We start from the raw sequence: 24,663 nt of genomic DNA, 5'->3' as shown, positions 1-24,663 counted from the left end.
CCAAATGATGCACAGATTGTCAGAAACACAAAATAAAGCGAATGAAAGTATCAGCTTTATAAAGGTTGAGTTTGAAATGTGAGCTGATCTCCAGATGTTTATTGTAGTTCTAATGATCAGTTGTATATGAACAAAATGATAGACAACAGATTTGTAAATTATCATCCTCTTATTTAGTTGACCCTCATTCAAAAGGGCATGATTCCATTGTGAAACTGAACAGTGAACGTCAGCAAAGAAAAAGATAAAGCTTGCATTTATATGGCACCTCATCATTCTCAGTAAGTGCCTCCCGAACAATTCATTCCTTTGAAACACAGTAACTCTTACATATGTTGTTGCTCAACTGCAGAGGACATGAGCAATTTCACACATTGAAAATTAACACTCATTCCCAGCATGGATCACTGAATGATGGGTAACAGTAGGTTTTCCAGTTAATCTTTGCTTCCCTTACTCTTGGTTAGAAGCAGCAAGGGATTGAATGTGGGACTTCCCTGGGCTGAACAGCACAGCTGTTTATTGTCTTTAGCAAGCTGGATAAATTGGGCAAGCTATATCCCAGTGTAATACTGGTCATCAACCACAAGCTCCCTTTTGCAATAATATTACGACATTGTTGGCTACTAAGCAGAAATCACACTCCAACAGAGGGAGTAAGCGTTATGTACAATTGGAGTCTCATTCCCATAGGATTTATCAATTTCAAACTGAATATTCAAGTGCCTTGTGGTGCTAGCTCCCCTATTAACTGTTATTTATATTGTTCAATATGGTGACAAGCCATTCGGATTTTTAAGGTTTAGTCACTAAACATGTCTGCTTGTAGTTCTTAGTGACCAGAACTAGGAAGGGGGTAAAGTTAATCTGAAAAAAATGCTCTTGATCATTAGGTAGCATTTACTGCAAAGTGTATGTGTCTGATAAGTGATAAATCTAATCAAACCGTGAAACATCGAACACTAAGGTGCGTACATTTAGGATGTCTGTCGGATGAAGACTATACTCCATAAAAATTGGTGAAATGCGAGAAAGTAGGGATTGGAGGACATTAGTGTATCCTCAGTCTTTGAAACATTTCTGATGGAATATATGCTGTATGAAAGTCTCTAAGCAATATGTGCGATAATCTTGTCTCGATATCCATTCAGACTAGTGATACTGATATAATGGTAGAGATTCCATTTGGCTAAGATTTATCCGAAGCTTTGTGCAGACACCAGACTAGTGTCTGACCTAACCCGGTCATGCTGATCACACTATAGCCAATTGCCTCCAGTTTGTCCAGCACCAGCCGTGGAGGATCTCTCACACGAAATTCCGAACTGTGGATACAAATATGAATTAATCTCTCATTAATGTGTATTTCTTCTTAAATCACTACTTTCATATCAAGGTTTTGACTTAAAATGTATTGTATGCTGAAGCCCCTCTCTTGTGGGTAGGTCACTTTCTTTTACTTTAAACGGAATTTTCATTCTTATACACACTCAATTATTAGCATTCTTGATGTTGGAATCACCACATCTATCACCTACAGGCTCTACTATTCTATTGCTGTCCTAGTCAGACTCCTGTAGTTCATAATCCAAACCTCAGCTGCCTGTATTCCATGCTGCACCGTCCCACACATTCACTACTCAACCCCCATAAACTTATCATATTTAGGATTCTTATTCATCTATTTAACATCTTGTCTGTACCCACCCATCTCCCGTTCAAAAGAAAAATACCATAGTCTCATTTTTTCCCATCTCTTTAATTACTCTAATACCACAATCGCCTCACTTGCTCCCTTCTCCTTTTGTCTAATACTTGGTGACTGCATTCAGTGGAGGAAAAGTGTACTTGGCCTACAATGAAGTAGTGCAGGATTTTATGGCTGGCTAACTCCCTTTCCTGGTCTTTGAGACACTGCAATATCTGTCACTCATGTATCATGACAATTTGCAGTAGCCTCAGAGTTCTTTAAAGTTATCAGATCGTGTGCTGCTCTGGATTGACATCCATTCTCAGTGCAATACACTTTAAGGCCTCCCATAGGAATAAAAACTAAGAAATTGGATCTAAAAGTCCTGAAACAGTTCTAACTGTGATTCAGCAGAGGTCAGCGTGGGGCTTATGGAGAACAAGTAACATGAGGAGAGAGCTGGTTTTGTCTCCAGAAAATAAACACAATTGTGATCAAAGTGAAGCAAGATATTTAGAGCAATTTGCCAATATACACAGGACCAACTCAAGTAAAAAAGCAAAGGAGCAGACTTCAGGGAATACTCATATACTACAGAATACATAATGTAGAGTTTAAATTGGTAAAAGTGCCAGTACGTTACCTGATCGACTGGGAAATGATGAGTTCTCATCCCTTCCCACTGATTTGTTGCAGCTTTACATACGGTGTGTGGTGCCACTTAGGTACGTGCTTTAGTTACAATATTTTGTGGGGAGGGTGCAGAGAATGCATTGAATCATGGTTGATATGTGTTATTTTAAAAAGTGTGAAAAGTACAATTCCAATTTGATAAATTACAACTGAAGATAGTTTCATGTTATACTGTCTCATTGCCAACTGTTCGCTGACAAACTCTGAGTGGGAGTCAGGATTGTCAAGGCTGGTCTTTTTTAGGTCTGTTGCAGTGTTCACTTCTTTCAAGCACCCAGAATATACTGGTGTCAGCCCTAGATGGCAGTCACATAAATGACAAGGATATGGTATGGCATGTAGGAATCTTGTGTCAGTGGTAATGCCATATCCCTGGACCACAAAGTTCTGGGTTCAAGTCACATGTTCCAGAAATGTGTTGTGACATCCCTAAAAAAACGTTGATTAAAAATTGCTGCAGTGTGCCTTTTGAACAATAAAACAACATTCCAGTGCTATCAGAGAATATCTTTTCCGGCTGTGATATTTAATCCCTGTTGTGACATAGTGAGTGATAGGTCATTTGAGGTGAAATGTTAACTCTCCACACAGACACTGTCTACTCCACTATTTCCAGCATTATCTGTTTTACTTTCATTTCAGATCTGCCTGTTCTGGAATTTGAGAGAGATTCTCTGAAGCTCATTTATCCTCCACTGGTAACTCTGCATGCCTGAGTTGATACTCTTTTCTTGTGGAAAACTGTACCCTTGGCAACACAAATTTCTGCTGGATATGCTGATATCTGAAAGTATGGGTAAGTTGGCTGCAATGGATTTGCCTTTAGGTGTGGGAGCTCCTTAGATCTCACTATTTCACAGAGGCCTATAGCATGGAAACAGGTCTTTCAACCCAACTTGCCCAGTTTTCACAATTTAAACTAGTTCAATTTGCTGCCTTTGTTTCAGATTCAGATCAGATTACTTACAGTGTGGAAACAGGCCCTTCGGCCCAACAAGTCCACACCGCCCCGCCGAAGCGCAACCCACCCATACTCCTACATCTACCCCTTACCTAACATTACAGACAATTTAGCATGGCCAATTCACCTGACCAGCACATCTTTGGAGTGTGGGAGGAAACCGGAGCACCCGGAGGAAACCCATGCAGACACGGGGAGAATGTGCAAACTCCACACAGTCAGTCGCCTGAGGCAGGAATTGAACCCAGGTTTCTGGCGCTGTGAGGCAGCAGTGCTAACCACTGTGCCACCGTGCCACCCAACTCATATCCCTCTATCATCCACGTATCTATGTAAATGTTTCTTAAATGACAAAATTGTACTCGCTTTCACCACCCACCTCTGGAAGCCCATTCCAGATGCTCTTCTAAGTGAAAGAAATTCCCGACCTGGACTTTTATGTATCTCTCCCCTCTCACCTTAAACCTATGCCCTCTAGTTTTAGACTCTTGTACGGTGGGGAAAGGCTGTTGGCTACCTACCTTATCTAAGCCCGTCATGATTTTATAAAACTCTATAAGGTGACCCCCTCAGACTCCTACTCCAGGGGAAAATGTCCCAGACTATCCAACCTCTCCTTTAACCTCAAACCTTCCAGTCCAGATAGCATCCCAGTAAATAGTTTCTGCACTCTTACTGGTTTAATAATATCTTCCCTATAGTAGGGTGACCAGAACTGCATGCAGTAGTCCAAACATGGCCTCATCAATGTGTTGTACAGCTGCAACAACTTGCCCCAATTCCTATATTCAGTGCTCTGACTGATGAGAGCAAGCATGCTGGAAACCTTCTTCAGCACCCTGTCTACCTGTGATTCCATTTTCAAGGAGCTATGAATCTGTATCCCTAGATCTTGTTAACACTCCCCAGTGCTCTACCATTGACTGACTGTGTAAGTCCTGTCCTAGTTTACCATACCAAAATGTAACATTATACATTTATCAAAATGAAACTCCCATCTGCCATTCTTCAGTCCACTGGTCCAGCTGATGATTTTACACAAAGCATCAAAACCAGACAAAACATGAAGAAGGTGGAATATATAGGAAAATAGGATTTAAAGCAAAGGCCATTCAGTCCTTCAAAAGTCAACCCCAACTCCAATTCACTCAGAAAGGAAAAACTCAGATCTATAGTAACTGCATCCAATTTGAATCTTCTTCATTCTGGAGATGTGGCCACCCTGTGGTTTGATCCAATCTGGATAGCTTGTTTACAGAGTCAACCACCTTGATTTGGAGCTGGCGTCATATGAAGGCAAGACCTGGTCAAGAAAGCAGATTCCTTCATGAATAGATGAGTGAACCAGGGTTTTTAGGATTATGGGGCAGTTTCAGAATCATTATCAGTGGGATTTGATTTAATTTTAGTTGTACTAATTCGTGTTAGTGTCATGGAACAGTCAGAGCCATTCGGTTCCCCCATGTCTTTGCTTTCTCACTAATGGAGCAAATCATTAATGCTAGCCCCTGCCTTTTCCTCATAGCTCTGCAAATCATTTCTTTATATTTTGGAATATCCTTTCGAAAGCGAGAAGTGAATCTGCCTCCTCCATCAGTCTGGGGGAATATATTCCATAGCCGCACCTGTCCCCTGACGTCACTCATATTGCAGCCCGCTGTCTCCGCCTCCTCGCGCTTCGGCACTGGGGGATTTAAATACCCAATTCACCACGCCCCTTCCCGCCATGCCGCCAATACGTCATCACGTTTCCGCTCGCGCTCCGACTGTTGGCGGCTTGAAAGTGTAGTCCCACCCCATCCTCATGACCTTTCGATCCATAGGCATCGTTCCAAGGGCTGGAGTTCAGCCTCTTTCCCCCCCTCCCACAAACCGTCAGAATGACATTCCCAATCATTCACATCAACCTCATTACTTGTTACTGAGCGGATTTCTGAGTTATGGATTTTCTGTAGCATTCCCTCATGGACAGGTGAAACACACTTCCAACAGCTGATGGTTTACTGAAAGGCTTCAACTTTTCTTGGGAATAAAGGTTATAGCGATAAGTGAAAGACTTGAACATGTGTTTCGCTAGACCTGTTTTTACAGCCAACGAAATACTTTGAAGTGTAGAACGGTGTTTTTATTGTAGGAAGCATGGCAGCATGCACACTGCCACCCCCCACGAACATCAACGTGATAAGGACCAGATCATCTTTCTGTGATGTTGATTGAGGGCGAAGTATTGGACAGAATACCGGAGATAATTCCTGAAAATGTGCTCTGAGATCTTTTACACATGTTGGACCGGACAGATGGAGCCTTGGTTTACTGTCTCACCTGAAAGATGACACCCTGACAGTGCAATGTTCCCCTTATACTGCGCTGGGCATCAGCGGAGAAAAAGTCTTTTTTTAAACATAAACTAAGGAAGTTAACATCCATAGATAGAAACAGAGAAAAACTGCAACTCTTTTCTTCACTGGCTAATTTGATGAATCATTGTGCATAATTAAAGAGGTTCTATATTTTGGTCCAATGCAGAGTTTACTCTGGTAGCTGCTATCATCGTTTGATCAGCTGTAGTGGATTCAGTCACAGTTGTTCCTGAGCTTTGTGACAGAATGAGTGGTAATGATATGCTTTCCTCCATTTAGGACGCAAATGGAGCTGATTATAGTTAATCCTAATACATCCAAGATGAGCTTCCAATTCAAGTCTCTGTTGAAATGCAAATTGCACAATCATAGCAAACTTTGCAAACACACATATTGTTTACCTATCGAAAATAACTAACTCCTGTCATGAGGCAAAAATCAATTTTTTATAGTATACTGATTTTCAGGATGGTATATTGAATTCACAATTAACTACTAATGTTTTGAAGTTGGAAGATCGCTGTTGTAACTCCATTGTTCAAGAAAGGATCAAGACAAAAGATGGAAAATTATAGGCCAATTAGCCTAACCTCGGTTGTTGGTAAAATTCTAGAATCCATCATTAAGGATGAGTTTTCTAAATTCTTAGAAGACCAGAGTCTGATTAGAACAAGTCAACGTGGAGTTACTAAGGGGAGGTCATGCCTGACAAACCTGTTAGTATTCTTTGAAGAGGTGATAAGCAGGTTAGACCAGGGAAACCCAGTGGATGTGGTCTATCTAGACTTCCAAAGGGCCTTTGATAAGGTACCACATGGGAGGCTGCTGAGCAAGGTGAGGGCCCATGGTGTTTGAGGTGAGCTACTGGGATGGATTGAAGATTGGCTGTCTGACAGAAGGCAGAGAGTTGGGATAAGAGGTTCTTTTTCAGAACGGCAGCCGGTGACGAGCGGTGTCCCGCAGGGTTCAGTGTTGGGGCCACAGCTGTTCGCATTATATATTAATGATCTGGATGAAGGGACTGGGGGCATTCTAGTGAAGTTTGCCGATGATACGAAGATAGGTGGACAGGCAGGTAGTACTGAGGAAGTGGGGAGGCTGCAGAAGGATCTAGACATTTCCTGCAGAGTGGTCCAGGAAATGGCTGATGGAATTCAACGTGAACAAATGCGAGGTCTTGCACTTTGGAAAAAAGAATAAAAGCACAGACTACTTTCTAAACGGTGAGAAAATTCATAAAGCCAAAGTACAAAGGGATCTGGGAGTGCTAGTCGAGGATTCTCTAAAGGTCAACATGCAGGTTGAGTCTGTGATTAAGAAAGCGAATGCAATGTTGTCACCTATCTCAAGAGGGTTGGAATATAAAAACACCATTGTGCTACTGAGACTTTATAAAGCTCTGGTTAGGCCCCATTTGGAGTACTGTGTCCAGTTTTGGTCCCCACACCTCAGGAAGGACATACTGGCACTGGAACGTGTCCAGCGGAGATTCACACGGATGATCCCTGGAATGGTAGGTCTAACATATGAGGAACGGCTGAGGATCTTGGGATTGTATTCATTGGAGTTTAGAAGATTAAGGGGAGACTTAATAGAGACGTACAAGATAATATGTGGCTTGGAAAGGGTGGATGCTAGGAAATTGTTTCCGTTAGGTGAGGAGACTAGGACCCGTGGACACAGCCTTAGAATTAGAGGGGGTAAATTCAGAACAGAAATGCGGAGACATTTCTTCAGCCAGAGAATGGTGGGCCTGTGGAATTCATTGCCGCAGAGTGCAGTGGAGGCCGGGACACTAAATGTCTTCAAGGCAGAGATTGATAGATTATTGTTGTCTCGGGGAATTAAGGGCTACGGGAAGAATGCGAGTAAGTGGAGTTGAAGTGCCTAGCAGCCATGATTGAATGGCGGAGTGGACTCGATGGGCCGAATGGCCTTACTTCCATTCCTATGTCTTATGGTCTTATGGAAATGAAATTAACTAGTTAGAATGTACTCTTTCTTCATCAGCCCTCCATCAACCTGTCCAGTTTGGTATAAGTTATGAAAATGTTTTCCTCTTAATAACACCAAAATAATACAGTATCTATTTAAATGTCTTCATACTTCACTATCGTTTACAATATCTACCCAAAATAACTACTTCAAACATTCCACAATTCGCTTCTTATTGTTGAAGAGTATTCTTGTGTTGCAGTAGTAGTGTCTCTACCCCTGCACTGGGAGGCCTATGTTCAAGTCCCAAAAAAGTAAAGAGGATTACTGGTAGTACTGTACCCCCAACCATTAGAAATCAGTGGTTAATTCTGCATTATACCAAACCGCTTAAAATCCTCTCTCTTGTTTGGCATGTACCTCACTGCTACAAATACCTTTGTGTCCCCAATTCCCTCCAAGCTACAAACACCCAAACTCCTCTCCCCACATTCTCATCCTACCACACATCCTTCTCTAAGTCCCCGGTGTCATGTCCATCCTTGACCACCACCACTGTTGGAGTGAAGCCAAACAGAAACTGGCGGAACATCACTTTATATTTCACCTGGGAAGCTTCCAGCTCAATGGCCTCAACATTGACTTCACCAGCTTCAACGTCCCTCCTCCTCCAGCTTTATCCTATGTCTAGCTCCACCAGTCCTCCTCGCCTCCCTGGCCTGTTCGAACCTATCCATTTTCCTACTCACCTATCCACTCTACCCTTCCCACCGACCAATCACAATTCCCTACATGCATCCACCTATCACCATCCCACCTACCCTTACCCCTCCCCACCCCCAGCCCCCCAGCACTATCCCCTCCCTCTATATATTTCTGGATTCCTTCCCCCTCCTCAGTCCTGACCAAGAGTTTCATCCCAAAAGTTGACTTACCTGCTACTCCAATGCTGTCTGACCTGCTGTGGTCTTTCAGCTTCAGCCATTGACTCTGACTTCCAGCATCTGCAGTCCTTACTTTCCCTATAAGCTCTGTGTACTTGACCTTCCTAGTATTGGGAGATCCTAGGTATCTAGTATCTTCCAGTTGGAATGAATGTATTAGGAGATTCCAGCATTAGGGCTTCAGTTGAGATTTAGTTATTTTTCGCAGGGTGAGGCTATTATTTATTGGTGAGTCACACTCCCAGAAAACAGTTGGAAAGTGGTTAAAAAGTTTCACAATTGGTCTTGCTGTACTTAATTTCACGACTCACTCCAAACCATTATATTGTCACTGACAGTTCAGGGAAATAGGTCAGTGTAAAAGAGCAAGGTAGTTGGCAAAGTGATGGTCTAATGATATCACTTGGACTGTTAATTAAGAGGCACAGTAATGTTCTGGGGACCCAGGTTCAAATCCTGCCATACCAGATAGTGGAATTCCAATTCAATAAAAATCTGGAATTCAGAGTCTTAATGATGACCATGAATATGTTCTTGATTGTCAGGAAAAACTCATCTGGTTCACTAATGTCCTTTAGGGAAGACAACTGCCATGTTTACCTAGTCATGTGACTCCAGACCCACAGCAATGTGGTTGACTGTTAGACTGCTCTCTGGGTACTTAGAGTTGGTCAGTGATGACCACATCCCACAAACAAATAAAAAAATTGGTGGAGGAGCTGTGCCATGGAATGGCAGGGGCATGATACAACCTCAGTGCAAAACTCTGGTGAGGTACAAGCAGAGGTCTTACAGTTCCCTCTCCTTGAGAAAGTGGGGGGGGGGGGGTAAAAAATCACCAACAACTCTCTAAAATTGTCCCTTTACAGCCAGTTCGCAAGCTGAGAAGAGACAAAATTTGGGGGTAAAATATATTAAAACTCCAGAGCAGGAGTAAATGAAGTGTTCTAACACACCCTTACTCACAAGTTACTTCCTAACATAGTAGTTTTCTCAGCTCCGAGGTATCTCATAAGTTCTTCATCCGAGTGCTCGTCGCCCACAATTGTGGGCCCAGTTTCCTGTAAAACAGAGATATTATTACTTCTGAAATTGCTTGGACATGGTTCATATTCTCTCCCCTCCCGCCGTGATGGTGAGTTTAGCTTACACTGGTCAACACAAAATTTACTCCAACCTCCCAGACAGTGCACGCTGTTCCAGAAATTCCTAAACTTACGAGTTCAAATTACAGCAGGCACCCCCAGCCCAACACAGTGCAAACTAGACCCAGATGCATCCGTCACCACAATTTTGCAATTGAAAATTTGTACCATATTTTGTACAAACAGCATTCAAACATTCGTTCACTGTGCCAGTGAGATCTAGGTGTGCCCTACCATGATACTGCAATAGCTAGAAGACAAATGTATCATTACCAAAGAATATAATTGAATGTCAGCAATTTTTCTTCGCACTGGAGGTATATTGAGTTATGCAATTCATTACTAGAAACAGTGATAGAAACAGAATCCAAAAGGGATGTGGACAATTATTTGAACAGGGGAAAACAAAAAGAGAAAGGGATTTGGATTGCCCTGTTGCAAATGTACCCCCTTCGAGATGGGAGGGGAACAAGTTTCAGGTAAGTGACAAGTGTTTGAGTGAAGACACCCTTTTTACAGGGCGCCCTACCTCTCTGTGATTCTAGTCTTCAGTTCACAAGGAGAGACTGGGAGAAGCCAGGATCGTTCTCCTGGGAGCAGAGAAGATTGGGAGCAGGTGGGATTGATTCGAAATGTTCAGAATCACAATTCAATTGAGTCAGTGAGAAAGGAAATCTTCCCAGAGGCAGGAGGGTCGGTGCCAAGTGGGGGACATTGGATCGAGGGGAGCGAGATAAAAGACTTGAGGGGGAGACAGTTTGAGGGAAATGGGATAAAGAACATTACAACATTTAAAAGGCATCTTGATGGGTACAAGAGGAGGAAGGGTTTAGACAGAAATGCTGGCAAATGGGACAGGATTAGTTGAAGATACCTGGTTAGCAAGGACAAGTTGGACCTGGTTGCGTCTGTTTCCGTGCTGTACAACTCTGTGACTAAATGGATGGCTGGCACAGACAAAAAAAAGACCAAATTCTGAGTTGAAGAAAGTCTCCTACAGCCCATATGAATGGAGGGTGATAATGGGAGTGCTCTGCAGCAACAAAGGGTCAGTTTCATTCCAACTGAGAAATATAGGTGAACACAGTTTCCACTGAGTAACAGTGATAGATTTATAATATCCTAGTGGATCAATACATGCAGGACTCTGCTTGCTTATGATGGGTCTGGAAGACTCTCTCTCCTCTACTTGTATATACTTATCATCAGGTAAATCATCATTCGAACCAAATGCAAGGTTCACCCTTTGCTTTCAGGGCCAGACCATTGTCCAAACTGCTATTACCTCCAAATTTTGTCATGGGTTATATCTCAATCCTGATATAAACTGTGATCTTAATATAATCTATTCCCAAGACTTAAGCTTGTTATCAAAGGTGAAAAAGTTATTTGAAATTAGTTTGGAGCTTGCTGGTAATCCATTCTGCTAAAACACGTAAAGCAAATCCTAAATACATCCTTGGTCTGTGCTGGTTATATTTTTAATTCATTCATGAGATTTCGATGTGCTGGCTAGGATAGCATTTACTGTCCATCATCAATTGCCCATAAGGCAGTTAAGACTCAACCACATTGCTGTGGGTTTGGAGTAACATGTAAGCTACACCAGGAAGGAATGGCAGATTTTCTTCCATAAAAGCTATTAGTGAACCAGATGGATTTTTAGAATAACCACCAATAGTTACATGATCACCATGAGACAAGTCTTTCAATCCCGATCTTATTGAATTCAAAGTGTCACCATTATCCATGGTGAGATTTAAAGCCATGTCCTCATTAGTCTGATTACTATCCAATGAAATTATCACAATGCCAAAGCCTCCCCTTATGGTTGAAATCAGCATAACCAGTTGGGGGAGGGTGGTGTGGGCGGCTAGAATAAAGTTGGGGAGGTAGGAAGCATTATACTGCTCATCTCTATCGTGTGACTCCAGCAGGAAAGCAAACCTGTATGATGCCTTCACGATCAACTAGCCTGTCAATATATAGCTACCTGGGTTACACATAAATAAGGCTGTACAGGAGTACAGGAGGGCTAGCAGCATCTGTGGAACCAGACCCAGCACGAATTCAGGTAATTTAGGAGAACATGGGAATAGGAGTGATCCATTCAGCCCATTGATTCTGCACCACCCTTCAATAGCTGACTACAGCTAATCAATGCCTTATAGCCATCCCATTCCAATAACCGTGTAAACCACTGGCAATCAGAAATCGACCAATTGCTACCTTCATACATACTCAAATATTTGCATGCCATCTTTTTAAATTGTGTCCCCTGGTTCTAGACACCCCACCCAAGGAAATCATCTTACCTGCATCTCCCCTTTCTATCCCTTTAGGTATTTTGTAGGTTTCTAGGAGATCACCTCTTATTCTTTGACCCCTGGAGATGCAGGCCTGGTTTACCTAATCTCGAGCAGGTGCGACTTAAGCATGGTGTAATTCCCCTCCCACTATGCCGCAACAGCCCTCATTTCACCATCTGCCATGGTGAGATTCAAACTAGTGACTTCCAGAACAATAGCCTGGGGTTCAAAATTACTAATCCCTTGACATTACTACTGTGCACCACCCCCCAACCCACCTCCTGAATGTTACAACATACCTCTGGGACCAGGTTGGACTTGAACCCTGCTTCCAAGGTAGAGAGATCACCACTGTGCCACAAGAAATCTTAGTTGCAATTTCTAGAGATTCTTGTAGATATTTCTAACTAACCTGTTCAGATATGTTGTGATATATAACACACACTACACAACAGGTGAGATTTGTATCTGTATTCTTGTCGTGAGATTGGGACACTACCACTGTGTCACAGAGCCCAACAGTGCTCAAATCTAAATCATTGACATATATAGCGAATAGCTGGGGCCCAAGTACTTTGTAGTCACACCCTGCCAATGCGAGAATGATTCCTTTAATGACCTCATTGCAGCAGCCTGGATCTCTGGATTTCTAGATCAGTGACATTATACTACTCATTTCACCATAACCTCATTTTTTGTGTGATGCTCTTGGAATGCTTTTCTGCACTCTGCATAAAACCAAGATTGGGTTAGATACATTCTGCTGCAGCTAATAGTTCACGGCACTTCATGAATGCCCAGATTTCAGATGGGATTTGTGATTCAAATCAAGCCACCCTAAATGATGGGTGTCGAAGTCCCCAACTAGAATACATTCCACCCTCTTGCCCTCAGAGCTTCTTTTAAGGATATTCAACATGGAGGAACACTGATTCATCAGTTAAGGGCAGTAGGTGTTAATCATTATTAAGTCCAGTGCTTGACCTGATACTATGAAACCTCATAGGAATTGGAGTCAGGTTGTGGACACACAGGGCAATATACTCTTGCTGAATGCCCCAGTGCTGCCATCCTGGTGTATCATCCTGCTAGTGGGGCAGGACATACACAAGAATGATGATGGTGCTGTCTGGGACATAGTCATACTCACTGATTTATATCTTACAGACAATGTCAAGCTGTTGCTTGACTAGTACGTGGGACAGTTCTTCCAATTTTATCACAAGCCCTCAGCTTGTTCTAAGGAAGTTTGGATATGGCACTGCAAATGTTATTTCCAGTATCCATGTTAATGCTGAGTGATCCATCTGGTTTTATTCCTTAATGAATTTTGTGTAACAGTTTAATTAATTGAGTGGCTTGCAAGGCCATTTTCAAAGGGGAGTTAAGAATCAATCACATTGTGTGCTTTGGACTCAGACACAGGCCAGACCAGATAAGAAGGGCAGATTATTTTCTAGGTGGTAGAGGTCAGGTGTTGAAAGCTGCCGACAAAGGAGGCTTGGCAAGTCATGTTCATACAATAATCAGTTTTTTTCAATCACCAGTTCTAACTTATGATTCAAATTTATTGTTATCGTTATAAAGCAAAATGGAGCTAATGTAGTTGATATTATATATAGAAAATACAATGAATTATGTGACAATGTCATGTATATTTTATATAGAACAGCCATGAATTATATGGAATGCAGGATGTTACTGGATTTGGAAGGTTTGCATTATAAAGAAAAGCTGGATAGGCAGGGACTTCTTCCACTGGAGTATAGGAGGTTGAGAGGTGACCTTATAGAAGATTATAAAATAATGAGGGGTATAGATAGGGTTAATGGTAGTTGTCTTTTCCCTAGGATGGGGATTTGTAGACTACGGGGAAACTTTTTAAAGTTAGAAGAAAGAGATTTTAAAAAGACATGAGGGGCAAATCTTTCACACAGAGAGTGGTTCATGTGTTGATACAAACTTCCTGAGGAAGTGGTGGATATGGGTACAATTACACGATTTAAAAGACATTTGGATAAGTACATGAATAGGAAATGTTTGGAGGGATATGGGCCAGGAGCAGGCAGGTGGGACGAGTTTAGTTTGGGATTATGTTCGGCATGGACTGGTTGGACCGAAGGGTCTGTTTCTGTTCCGTATGCCTCTATGACTCTATGACAGTTGTCTTACAGTGGAACAGCTTATAGATGACATCTTCGTATACATTTGTGTTCGGCATATCAGCAAAGATTATGCACTCAATAGTGTAAATAATCGGGAAATTAAATAAACTTAGTCATTTATTAGTTAAGAAATATAGTGATGTTATAAAAAGATGATTTGAAAATGAATTAGTTTTGTATTAAAAGCAACACTATCCATTGATTCATAATTCAGTTTGCCGTTTAACTACAATAAATCCTAGAGTAAGTATAGGAGGGAATGCAAGGGTCTAGCTGTCAAAAAACAAAGACTCACATAGCAACATCAATGTATTGTTATTTTTCACTGTTGGTAACAACACAACAGGAATTCAGTAAGGTTGCATGAAGGAGGTTATTTGTTGCAAATAGAACACATGGAATTGGAGATAATTTTTTTAAGTGGGGTAAAAACTGGCTAGGAGGTACGAAATTGTGATAAAGAATGAAAAGCAGTTTTTTTGATTGAGGCCCATTGCCTTGGGAGTCAATTTTCCACATTATTTATCAACTGGAATAGACAGTCATGCAGCATGTTTTCAGTTGGTTAAGTCAGGTTAACGTTGGTGGAAATAAGAAATTGTAAGTGGATACAGACAAACTGACTGAGCAAAATGATATTCAGTGTTGGTCATCCATTTAACCAAAAAAGAAAGACAAGTTTGAGTGTTTACAAATGGTGAGAAATTCGTAAATGAAGAGGAGTAGCGAGCCTTAGTAGTTAGAATACAGAAATCATTTAGAGCTAGCAGGAAAATACAAAAGGCACTCAAAAAAGGCGAATGAATTTTGGTGAAGGGGCTAACTCCTGTCGATCTCATTTTTCTGCCTTTTGCTTCATAAACTTATTGATTAGTTTTCAAAATATTTACAGCTTATGGTATCCACTTAAAAGCTACTTTGGATTGCAATTTTGCAATCTCTGTCTGGTAAGGCACTTCATATCCTAAAACTTTCTTAAATATTCAATTAGTTTTGATCTATTTCTGAAACAAGCTTTGATTTAGTGATTCGATTTAGTAGCAATATTTTCACTTCAAATTCAGAAGATCCAGGCATAATGACTGCAGATCTCAGAATTCTGTGCTAACATACACTGAGAGTGCCCTTTCCTCTCTTGGTGCAAATTCATAAAGACCACCATCTGTGTAGGTTTATGGAGGTTATGGCTGGAGGAGGAGTATTAATGCTACAACTTGGCAACATTTAATCAGACTCAGAATTCTTTCATTACTTCAGGCAGGTACAAGTAAAAAGACAAAACCAGAAACTCTATTAATTGCTCATTGACGCATCTGCCAGTAACCTATTTAAACCAAATCATATGAAGCTGCTTCAAATCTGTCATCATCCTTTTCTGCAAAATAAAAAACGATTGAACATACTGTCCTGATAAACCATCCTCAACCTCCTGTATCCTTTCCCAAATTTGTGCCCAGCTTTTACTGAACTCCAAGTGTGAATGCTCCAAATCAGATTTTTGGCTTGACCACAGTATCCAAACAATCCTTATGAATGTCAAAGATGACAATCTATGTGACTGTGACCATGGTAAACTATCCCCCTTGTCTTTTTCAATCTATCTGCAGCCTTTTCAGAGTTAACCACACTATCTTACTCCTTCACCAATGCCTCACTATCTAGCTGGGTGTAACTGTTCTTTCCAGTTCCGGTCTTCTATCTAATAGTAGACAGAGAATCACCTGCAGCAGCTTTTCTTTCTGCTCCCAGACTGTTGTCCAGGGTGTCTACAATGATCTTTAATTGATTCCATCTTTTTCCTTACTTAGTAATCCCCTGGCGATCTCATTTAAAAACATGCCAGATTCCATATCTAATTGATGACCCCAAACTCACTCTCTCTCCTCCTACCCCCCACCCCTTTTAACCACTTTACTACTTGTACATTGTCAGTCTGCTTGTCCAGCATCCAGAACCGGATGAACAGTCTTCTTCAACTAAATATTAGGAAGTCCATAGCTATTATCCTTGGCCCCTGCCACATAGAGTCATAGAGATGTACAGCTCAGATACAGATCCTTTGGTCCAACTCGTCCATGCTGACCAGATATCCTAACCTAATCTAGTACCATTTGCCAGCACTTGGCCCATATCCCTCTAAATCCTTCCTATTCATATACCAATCCAGATATCTTTTAAATGTTGCATCCAGATGCTTTTTAAATGTTGTAATTGTATTTTACTCTGTCCCTCAGTGTAGCAGCTGTTAGAGGCAGAACCAGACTGTTCACAAACATGGTGTCACACCTGACTTCAAATAAACTTTGATCACATACATCATCTCTAAGACCATGTTACTTCCACCCTTGAAACAAGGTTCCCTGTCAATATGTTGCTGCCACTTTGTTGCACTGAACTCAGTTAGTCCAATATATTTCTTGTCATTATCCCCTCCCCCATCATCTACAAACATAGTCTCATCCAAAATTCTGTCACCCATATTCTAACTGCACCAAGTGCGTTCTGTTATCCAGGTTCACTGATGTACTAGTTCCCACTTGAAAAATGTTACAATTTAAGACCTGCTATCATTATTATCAAATCCAATCAAGGCATCAACCCACTGGAATACACTGCCTTAACATGTGTTGGAACCAAATTCACTAGTTCTTATTGAAAAGGAGTTGGATAAATATTTGAAAAGGTGAAATTTGTTGTGTGATTTAGAAAAGACAAGGGAGTGTACCTACTGTGATGCTTAACTCTATGACTAACATCCAATTCATCCATAACACAGCATAAACTTAAAATATAATTTTGACAAGGTGATTAAATGTGAAGGTCTGTTCTCCTGTTGAACCACTGGGTAAATCCACTGCACTAATTGGTCAGCTGAGTTCAGTCAGGCAGCACTTGGAGTGATGGAGAGCAGTTAGGAAGTTTTAAATCTTGAAAGGGGCCCTGGAAGACAGTATCTTGAAGACGTTTATAAAAATGTAACAATACTTTCCCACTTCTGTTAAAAAGTTATGATAAGATTAGAACTGCCCAGTAAAACCCAATGCACTGATTAATAACACATAAAAGGGGACCTTTTCCTGCTGAAAACAAATCAGCCTCTCTCTCAAAACAAGACAAATTAGATAATTTAATAAACCATAAAATTAATGGGTATTTATTCTAAAGCTAGTCAGTTGTACAATTCAACCAGTAGAAACCTGTTAGGCTGGCTAGTGATTTTGAATATTCATGGCGATATTGCAGTGGATAGAATTAGTTATTGATAAACCAACACTTGTAACCGGCATTTGGACTTTGTGCTTTAGAGTTTTTTGATCTGATGAAACTTGTTCCAATTTTATTTTCTTCCCTTAAGTTGTGATATTAATGGTAGTCATACTATTTTACCTTAGCATTTAACATTATCGTAACCTTATTGCAAAATCTGTTGTGAAAAATTACTTTCTAACAGAGTCCTGTTTGTTTTGGAGGCTTATCTACAATATCTGCCCATTTTCACCCCGGCCCCCTCCAAAAGCAATTGGAATTATGGAGGCTTTTGAGATATATTTCAAGACAGTGAAGCTTTGAAGAATTAGTTTCGGAATGGGAGAGAAAGGCAGATGCCAACAGTAGAGCAGACAAATGGAGATAGGTGCAGTTAACTTGAACCAGATGAACAAAGCAAATAGGAATATAATACTGCAATGTTTCAAACATTGGGAATTGAAGAGTAATGGAGGGTAGTTTGAGAGGACAATGTTTGCAACACCAGTCTGGGCATCCCTGAAAGGTGGGAAAATGATAAGATCTATTTAGGAGACACCAATAGCTTACACCAATAATCTGTCCACATAAAAAGATTTAATTTAATCTTTTAACGTTTTTAGAGGACTGTGCCTTTACCAGTTCTGACTGTTCAGGTCCAAGGCCAAATAAAACAACAGTAAAACAAATTTTCCGACAGAAACAAAATACAATTTCACTGCACAGTATGTCAAAGCAGTGACATTCAACATGGATGAATAGGGAAGGGAAAAGAGGGCTTAGTTCAGAATTAGAACAAGCTGCCTGAGCTACTGGTGCTGGAGGCTTGTTGTACAGACTGGAGGCCTGTGACCATTGGTATACCACAAGGATTGGGTCCATTGTTGCTTGCCATTTATGTAAACAATTTGGATGAGAATATAGGTTAGTAAGTTTGCAGTTGACACTAAAATTGATGGTATAACGGACAGTGAAGAAGATTATCTAAGAGTACAATAGGATCTTGATCAACTGGGCCAGTGGGCTGAGGAATGGTAGAAGGATTTTTAGATAAATACAAGGTTTGCATTTTGGAAAGACAAACCAGGGTAGGACTTATACAGTTAACAGTAGGGTCCATGGAAGTGTTAACAAACAGAGAGACATAGAGGTACAGGTACATAGTTCCTTAAAAGTGGTGTCACAGCTAGACTGTATGGTGAAGAATGCATTTGTCAAGCTTGCCTTATCAGTCAGAGTTGATTAAAGGAGTTGGGACATCATGTTACAGTTGTACAAGAAATTGGTAAGGTCACACTTGGAGTAATGCGTGCAACTTGGGTTGCCCTGCTATTGGAAGGATATTATTAAACTGCAAAAGGTGCAAAAAGATTTATAAAGATGTTACCAAGACTGGAGGGCTTGAGTGAGAAAGGAGAAGCAGGAGAGTCTGAGATAATTTGGCCCTGGAGTGTAGGAGTCAGAGGGGTGACTTTTAAGAGGTTTATAAAACATTATAAGGAGTCTAGATAAGTTCAATAGCCAAGGTCTTTTCCCCAGTTCAAAACTAGAGAGGATAGGTTTAAGATGAGAGGGCAAAAATTTAAAAGGAACCTGAGGGGCAACCTTTTCACACAGAGGGTGTGGTGTATATGGAAAGAGCTGCCAGAGGAAGTGATAGAGGTGAGTAGAATTACAGTATTTAAAAGATGTTTGGACAGGTACATAGATAGGAAAGGTTTAGAGGGAAAAAGGCCAAATGCAGGCAAATGAGATTAATTAAGTTTAGGAAACCTGGTCTGCATGGATGAGTTGGGCCAAAGGACCTGTTTCTGTGCTGTATGACACTATGACTACTGTACTTGCAAAGGTTAAGCCCCTAAGAAGCAAAGACATGAAAGGAATTTTAAGAGCAGTGGGGGTGGGCAACAATGCAATAAAGGTGTTGTCAATTTTGAGGTGAATACCAGCTTAGCTCTGGACTGAATGTTAGTGGCAGTATGGTTGACCTCAATACTGAGACTGTATATTTGTGTAGATAACAAGAGGGATTGGTATTGGAGGCTGCAGTATAGGTTTAATTGAAGTGAAACTGGTTACCTATGATCTTGCCAATGTTAAGTGTATTCTGGTTTAGCCACCATCGAAAGAATTAGTCTGTAGATTGACAATGTTGTTTGGTTAACAGGTACCACTTCTCCAGCTAGTTACTTCTGTGTTGTCAATTTCAATCCCCAGTACTTACAACTTGGTGGGATCAGAACAAAACATAGGAGTAGCAACAATTCCGAGCATTAGGTCAACCTCGGTCATTTAATTTGGGCCAAGATGGTACTTTTCACGATGAATGTGAGAAACCCCGAGTCACATCAAATACTTCCTACTTCCCGTACATCCTCCATACCTCAATGTAAATGGTGATTGAACACCAGCCGCAAGGGACAAATTAATCTCGGCGTTAGAGTCGGGGACAGAGCTATTTTTGCCAGCTGTTGAGGAGAACTGAGCAAGGACTTGTGCCCGCAGATAACCCCAGTGCAAATGAGACCCATCTCGCACACACAGACGATATGCAATGTGCACATTTACTTACCAATCGGATTTGAGTGCTGATGAGGACATAAGGCATTCTTGAGCCTCTGGACTCCTGGTGCTTCTGACTGTTACGTTAATAATATTCCCCCCGGCTTTCCGCGGCCCGGGACGGATGGTGTAACTTCCTCACTGACTCTGACTCCAGCCAATCACTCTCTACCTGAGCTCACGTAATAACACTGAAGTAAAACACAGCAATCTCCTGAAACTGGTTTACAAACTGTGGAAATGCAGCTGCTAAGAATGTGCCAACCCACTGGTATTTTGCAATCATGTGCGTCAAACAGGTTTATCACTTTCATCTTTCTTTAATGAGAATCAACATGATTTAACCCCGGAGGTAAAAACAATGACTGCAGATGCTGGAAACCAGATTCTGGATTAGTGGTGCTGGAAGAGCACAACAGTTCAGGCAGCATCCAAGGAGCTTCAAAATCGACATTTCGGGCCCCGCAGCGGGAAGCTGAAGCAGTTTGTACTACCTGCTTTAACGTGTATCATTTTGGTCATTTGGCATGGCTACACCAGATTCAGTGCCTGAAACCGAACGAGGACTGCAGTTCTCGAATACCCGAGATGGGCCGACCACGGCTCTGAACAACTGACTATAGCCTCTGGAATTGTAACCCATTTGAGATTTAAAAACAATTTCCCGTCTTTCATCCAGACACGTAATTTACATTGCTCCACAAATCGTAATCTTTCTGCCAACAAATATTACGTACTTTTGTTTTGGATCCAGTCTCATACTTTCTACATTTATCATTGTATAATTTAGCCACTCAATTTTATCTATTACCCTCTGTACTTTATGCCCCCCAGTTTATTCATGTTCAATTCCCAAGTACTGAAAAAGCACAGCAGGTCAGACTGCATCCTTGGAGTAGGAGAATCGAATTTTCTGATGAAGGGCTTATACCCGAAACGTCGATTATTCTGCTCCTCAGATGGTGCGTGACCTGCTGTGCTTTTCCAGCACCACACTCTCGACTCTGATCTCAAGCATCTGCACCCCTCACTCTCTCTCATTTCATGTGCACCAGTTTTGGCTAATATGTTCTCGATCCTGTCAGGAAATATTCATAGATAAACTATTCACTGCGCTATTTTTTCTTGTTAAGTTCACTGCCTTGGAGGTAGAGCTCCATGACAATCACCAGGAGGAGCCAAGTTTTTGATCCGAAGTCAGAAATTACATTATTTGTCCCAATCCGTGTTGGACCTGTGGATAGTAGTCTTTCTGCCAAAGTACAATGGGGGTCCATTCAGTTATCAGACACTCCTGGTGCCTCAAAATGTACACAAATATAATCTTGTATAAGTAGTAAATACCTCTGGTTTGTTTGTTCTATATAAGTAAAGACTTTACAGAATTTAACTGCTCTAATGACTATCTTTTAAATAAAGTCTTTTATGAATAAAGTATAATTTTGAAATAAAAAATAATGATGGTAGGGGCTCTAATTTCTATCCATCACAAGGCTGATCAGGGATCTCTGTGTCCTTATTGCTTCCTATTGGAATTTGTTGCAAGTTGATACTCGCCATGCTTGACTGCATTATGAACATAGATTTTATGGCCATCAAGTCCTAAAGTTGAATTTGAACCTGGAGTATCTGGCTGAGCGCAGGGACACTGCCCACTAAATCACAAGACCTTCACTATGCTAGTTGTTTCCTCAAACAAATATTTCCAAATTCCCATGGGGAGGCAGTGCACTAGTGATATTATCACTAGGCTTTTAATCCAGGGAACCTGGGTTCACACCCTGCCTTAGCAGATGGTGAAGTGTGAATTTGTTAAAAATCTGGAACTAAGAGTCTAAAGATGACAATGAATCTTTTGTTGGTTATCAGGAAAAGCTCCACCTGATTCACAAATACTCTTTAAGGAAGAAAACTGCCTTCCTTACCTAGTCTGGCTGACATGTGACTGCAGACTCACAGCAATGTGGTTGATGCTTAACTGTCCCGTGACTAATGAGGAATGGCAATAAATGGCCTAGCCAGTGACGCCCTTATCCCATAAGTGAATAAAAAAAACTCTTTTCTCAACTCTAATTTATGTTTTCTCCCTCATGTACTCAATAATGGACTGTCATTTACAACTTCAATCCAAAGATCTTTAATATAATCAACACATAAATTTTTTCACTTGCTTCTTTTAATATCCTGAAATGGAAACCAACGTGCTAGAACTTTGAAAATCCCATCTAGATGGGTTAGCTATGGGAATTACAGGGTTTATATGTGAAGATCTAGACCCCAGAGAGGGGCCTCTCAGTTCCACAATCGGTCAAATAAACACTAGCAGCTCGGTCTCTTTTAGCAAGGTTTAACAATTTATTCTGACGCTGGGCATAGGTTATCCAGCAACACAGGGGTTAAACACCTGGAAAAGCTGCACACAACCTTAAAACACAGACAACTTTTATAGGTCTCTTAACAAACAGAACAGCCTTAATTGCAAAATTAATCCAATAAAATGAAATAATATGACAAATAGACATAAAATTAAGCCAATCATATTTCCTGGGAACTGACTTGTTTTGCACCTGGTTTCCAAGGTCAATTAGGATACTTTAATAATGTCATATCTTTCTTAGTTAATTCATACTATGAACAGAGCATTGTTTGCTGATCTCTTTCAATTAGTTCAGGAGTGCAGTTTTCAGCAGGGTTAGATGCCGTTGCTCCTAGAAGCCATTTTGTTACGTTATTTTATGTTAGTTGTATTAAGCCATTTTTAGTTAGTAAAAGCATGCATTAAATGGTTGCTCCTGACAACAGCCTAAATCCAGATTTTAGATCCTCAGCAATCCTGAGATCACTACACTATTTATCCTGCTTTTTAGCTTCCAACTTAACTCGCTACATTTACTTTTCAGGTCCTCATCCCTTTTCCTAGCTATGTCATTAGTGTACACCGATGTGTACTGGCTGCTCATTCTCCCCCTTAAGAATCCTGTAGGCCCGATCCAAGACATCCCTGACCTTGTTGAAAAGTTGTAAATATCAACCTAGTAATCACAGATCAGTCCGTTTAACTTCTGTAGTGGGGAAACTTCTGATGAGGGGAAGGCTGTGATGTATGTGGACTTCCAAAAGGCATTCCATGCAGTAGCACACAACAGACTTGTCAGGAAAATGATAGGTGGTGAAATGAAAGTAACAAAGTCAATTCAAAATCAGCTGAGGGTTAGAAACAGAGCATAATGGATAATGGTATTTTTCAGGCTGTAAGAAAAATGGTGCTGGGTTCCCCAGGGGTCAGTATTGGGATTCTCGCTTTTCCTAATTTAAATGAATGATCTAGGGGGACAATTTCAAAGATTATGGATGACACAAGAAGAGAAATGAAAACTGTGCAGAGGACAGTGTAAAACATCAAAGGACATTGAGAGGTTGGTGGAGTGGGTGGGTAGGTAGGTAGCAGATGAAGCTCAATACGTGGAAGTGTGAGATGATGCATTTTGAGACAAAGAACATGGATTTATAATGTAAAATAAGGTTTACTATTCAAAACGGTGTTCAGGAACGGACAGCATTAAAAGGTGACAGGTCACGTAGAAAAACTTGTTAATCGGCATGCAGTACTCCTAGATTTCATAAATAAAGATATAGTGTACAACAGAAGGAAGTTATGTTGACATTAGTTAGACCTCATTTGGAGTATTGTATAGAGTTCCATGCACAGCGCTAAAGGAGGGATAAGACTGCATTCGATAAAGTGCAGAAGAGGTTTATGAGAATGTTCCACACTGTAGAGGTTCTGTGAGAGGCTTCAGTTATGAAAAAAGATTGGAGAAGTCGGGACTGTTTTTCTTGGAGAGGAGAAATTTAAGAGAGATTCAATAGAAATTTTCAAAATAATGAGGGACCTGGACAGGATAGATAAGAAGCTGTTTCTATTAGTAATCAGAACAAGAGCCAGAGGGCATGGTTTTAAACCAGTTTTGTACAAGAAGCAAAGACAAGAATGGGGGGGAAAGAAACCTTTTTTCACATAGCAGGGAGTTCGAATATGGAACACACTACCTCGAAGTGTGGTTGAAACAGGTTCAACTCAGGCATTAAGAAGGGCATTGGATAATTATTTAAATCGAAACAATGGCAAGGTTTTGGAGAAAATGCAAGAGATTGAAATGTTGAGAGAGCCAGTGAGGACATGATAGGCTGAATGATTTTCTGCACCATAACAATTTTGTGATTCTGAAATGTACAAATGAAGAGGGAAGGGCTTACTTTGATTGACTTGATCAGCAGGAAATAATTAGGGAGACAGTGATTTTGAATCACTTGGAAACAAATGGCAATCTTCAACTTTTGCTTGGATAGCTAAAGACATGGTCGCCACTGGCACTTCAAAGGTCTTTATGGGAAAATCAAAAATTAAGCAGACTGAGCATTACAGGCCAAACCACAGTTTTCATTCTCAGGTGATAAAGGTCTTTGTCATATTTTATTTTCTAATTACATTTTGAAATCTTTAATAAATCTCCTACCGATATGGTCCACTTTTTAATAAAACCCAAAACAAAATAATGAATAAATCAATATCTCTCAAAGCAGTGAGCTGCGGATATTAAAGATTTTATCTAGCTAAGGGTATTCAATCACTCAATGACAGCACACTGGATT

The 24,663-nt window shown here is 40.8% G+C and overlaps 1 protein-coding gene across 1 annotated transcript; it reads right to left on the bottom strand.

Annotated features, from left to right (window-relative positions):
- Positions 1–65: 65 nt before the first annotated feature.
- On the bottom strand, positions 66–24,370 carry gchfr (GTP cyclohydrolase I feedback regulator). Its single transcript, XM_072569327.1, is given in 4 exon segments — positions 66–1,325; positions 9,550–9,644; positions 24,268–24,333; positions 24,335–24,370. Coding segments are annotated over 4 exon segments (333 nt in total). The 3' UTR covers positions 66–1,189.
- Positions 24,371–24,663: the final 293 nt, after the last annotated feature.

Source organism: Chiloscyllium punctatum, chromosome 4 (assembly GCF_047496795.1).
Source record: "Chiloscyllium punctatum isolate Juve2018m chromosome 4, sChiPun1.3, whole genome shotgun sequence".
NCBI classification, from domain to species: Eukaryota; Metazoa; Chordata; class Chondrichthyes; order Orectolobiformes; family Hemiscylliidae; genus Chiloscyllium; species Chiloscyllium punctatum.
This window is presented reverse-complemented; position numbering and strand designations above follow the sequence as displayed.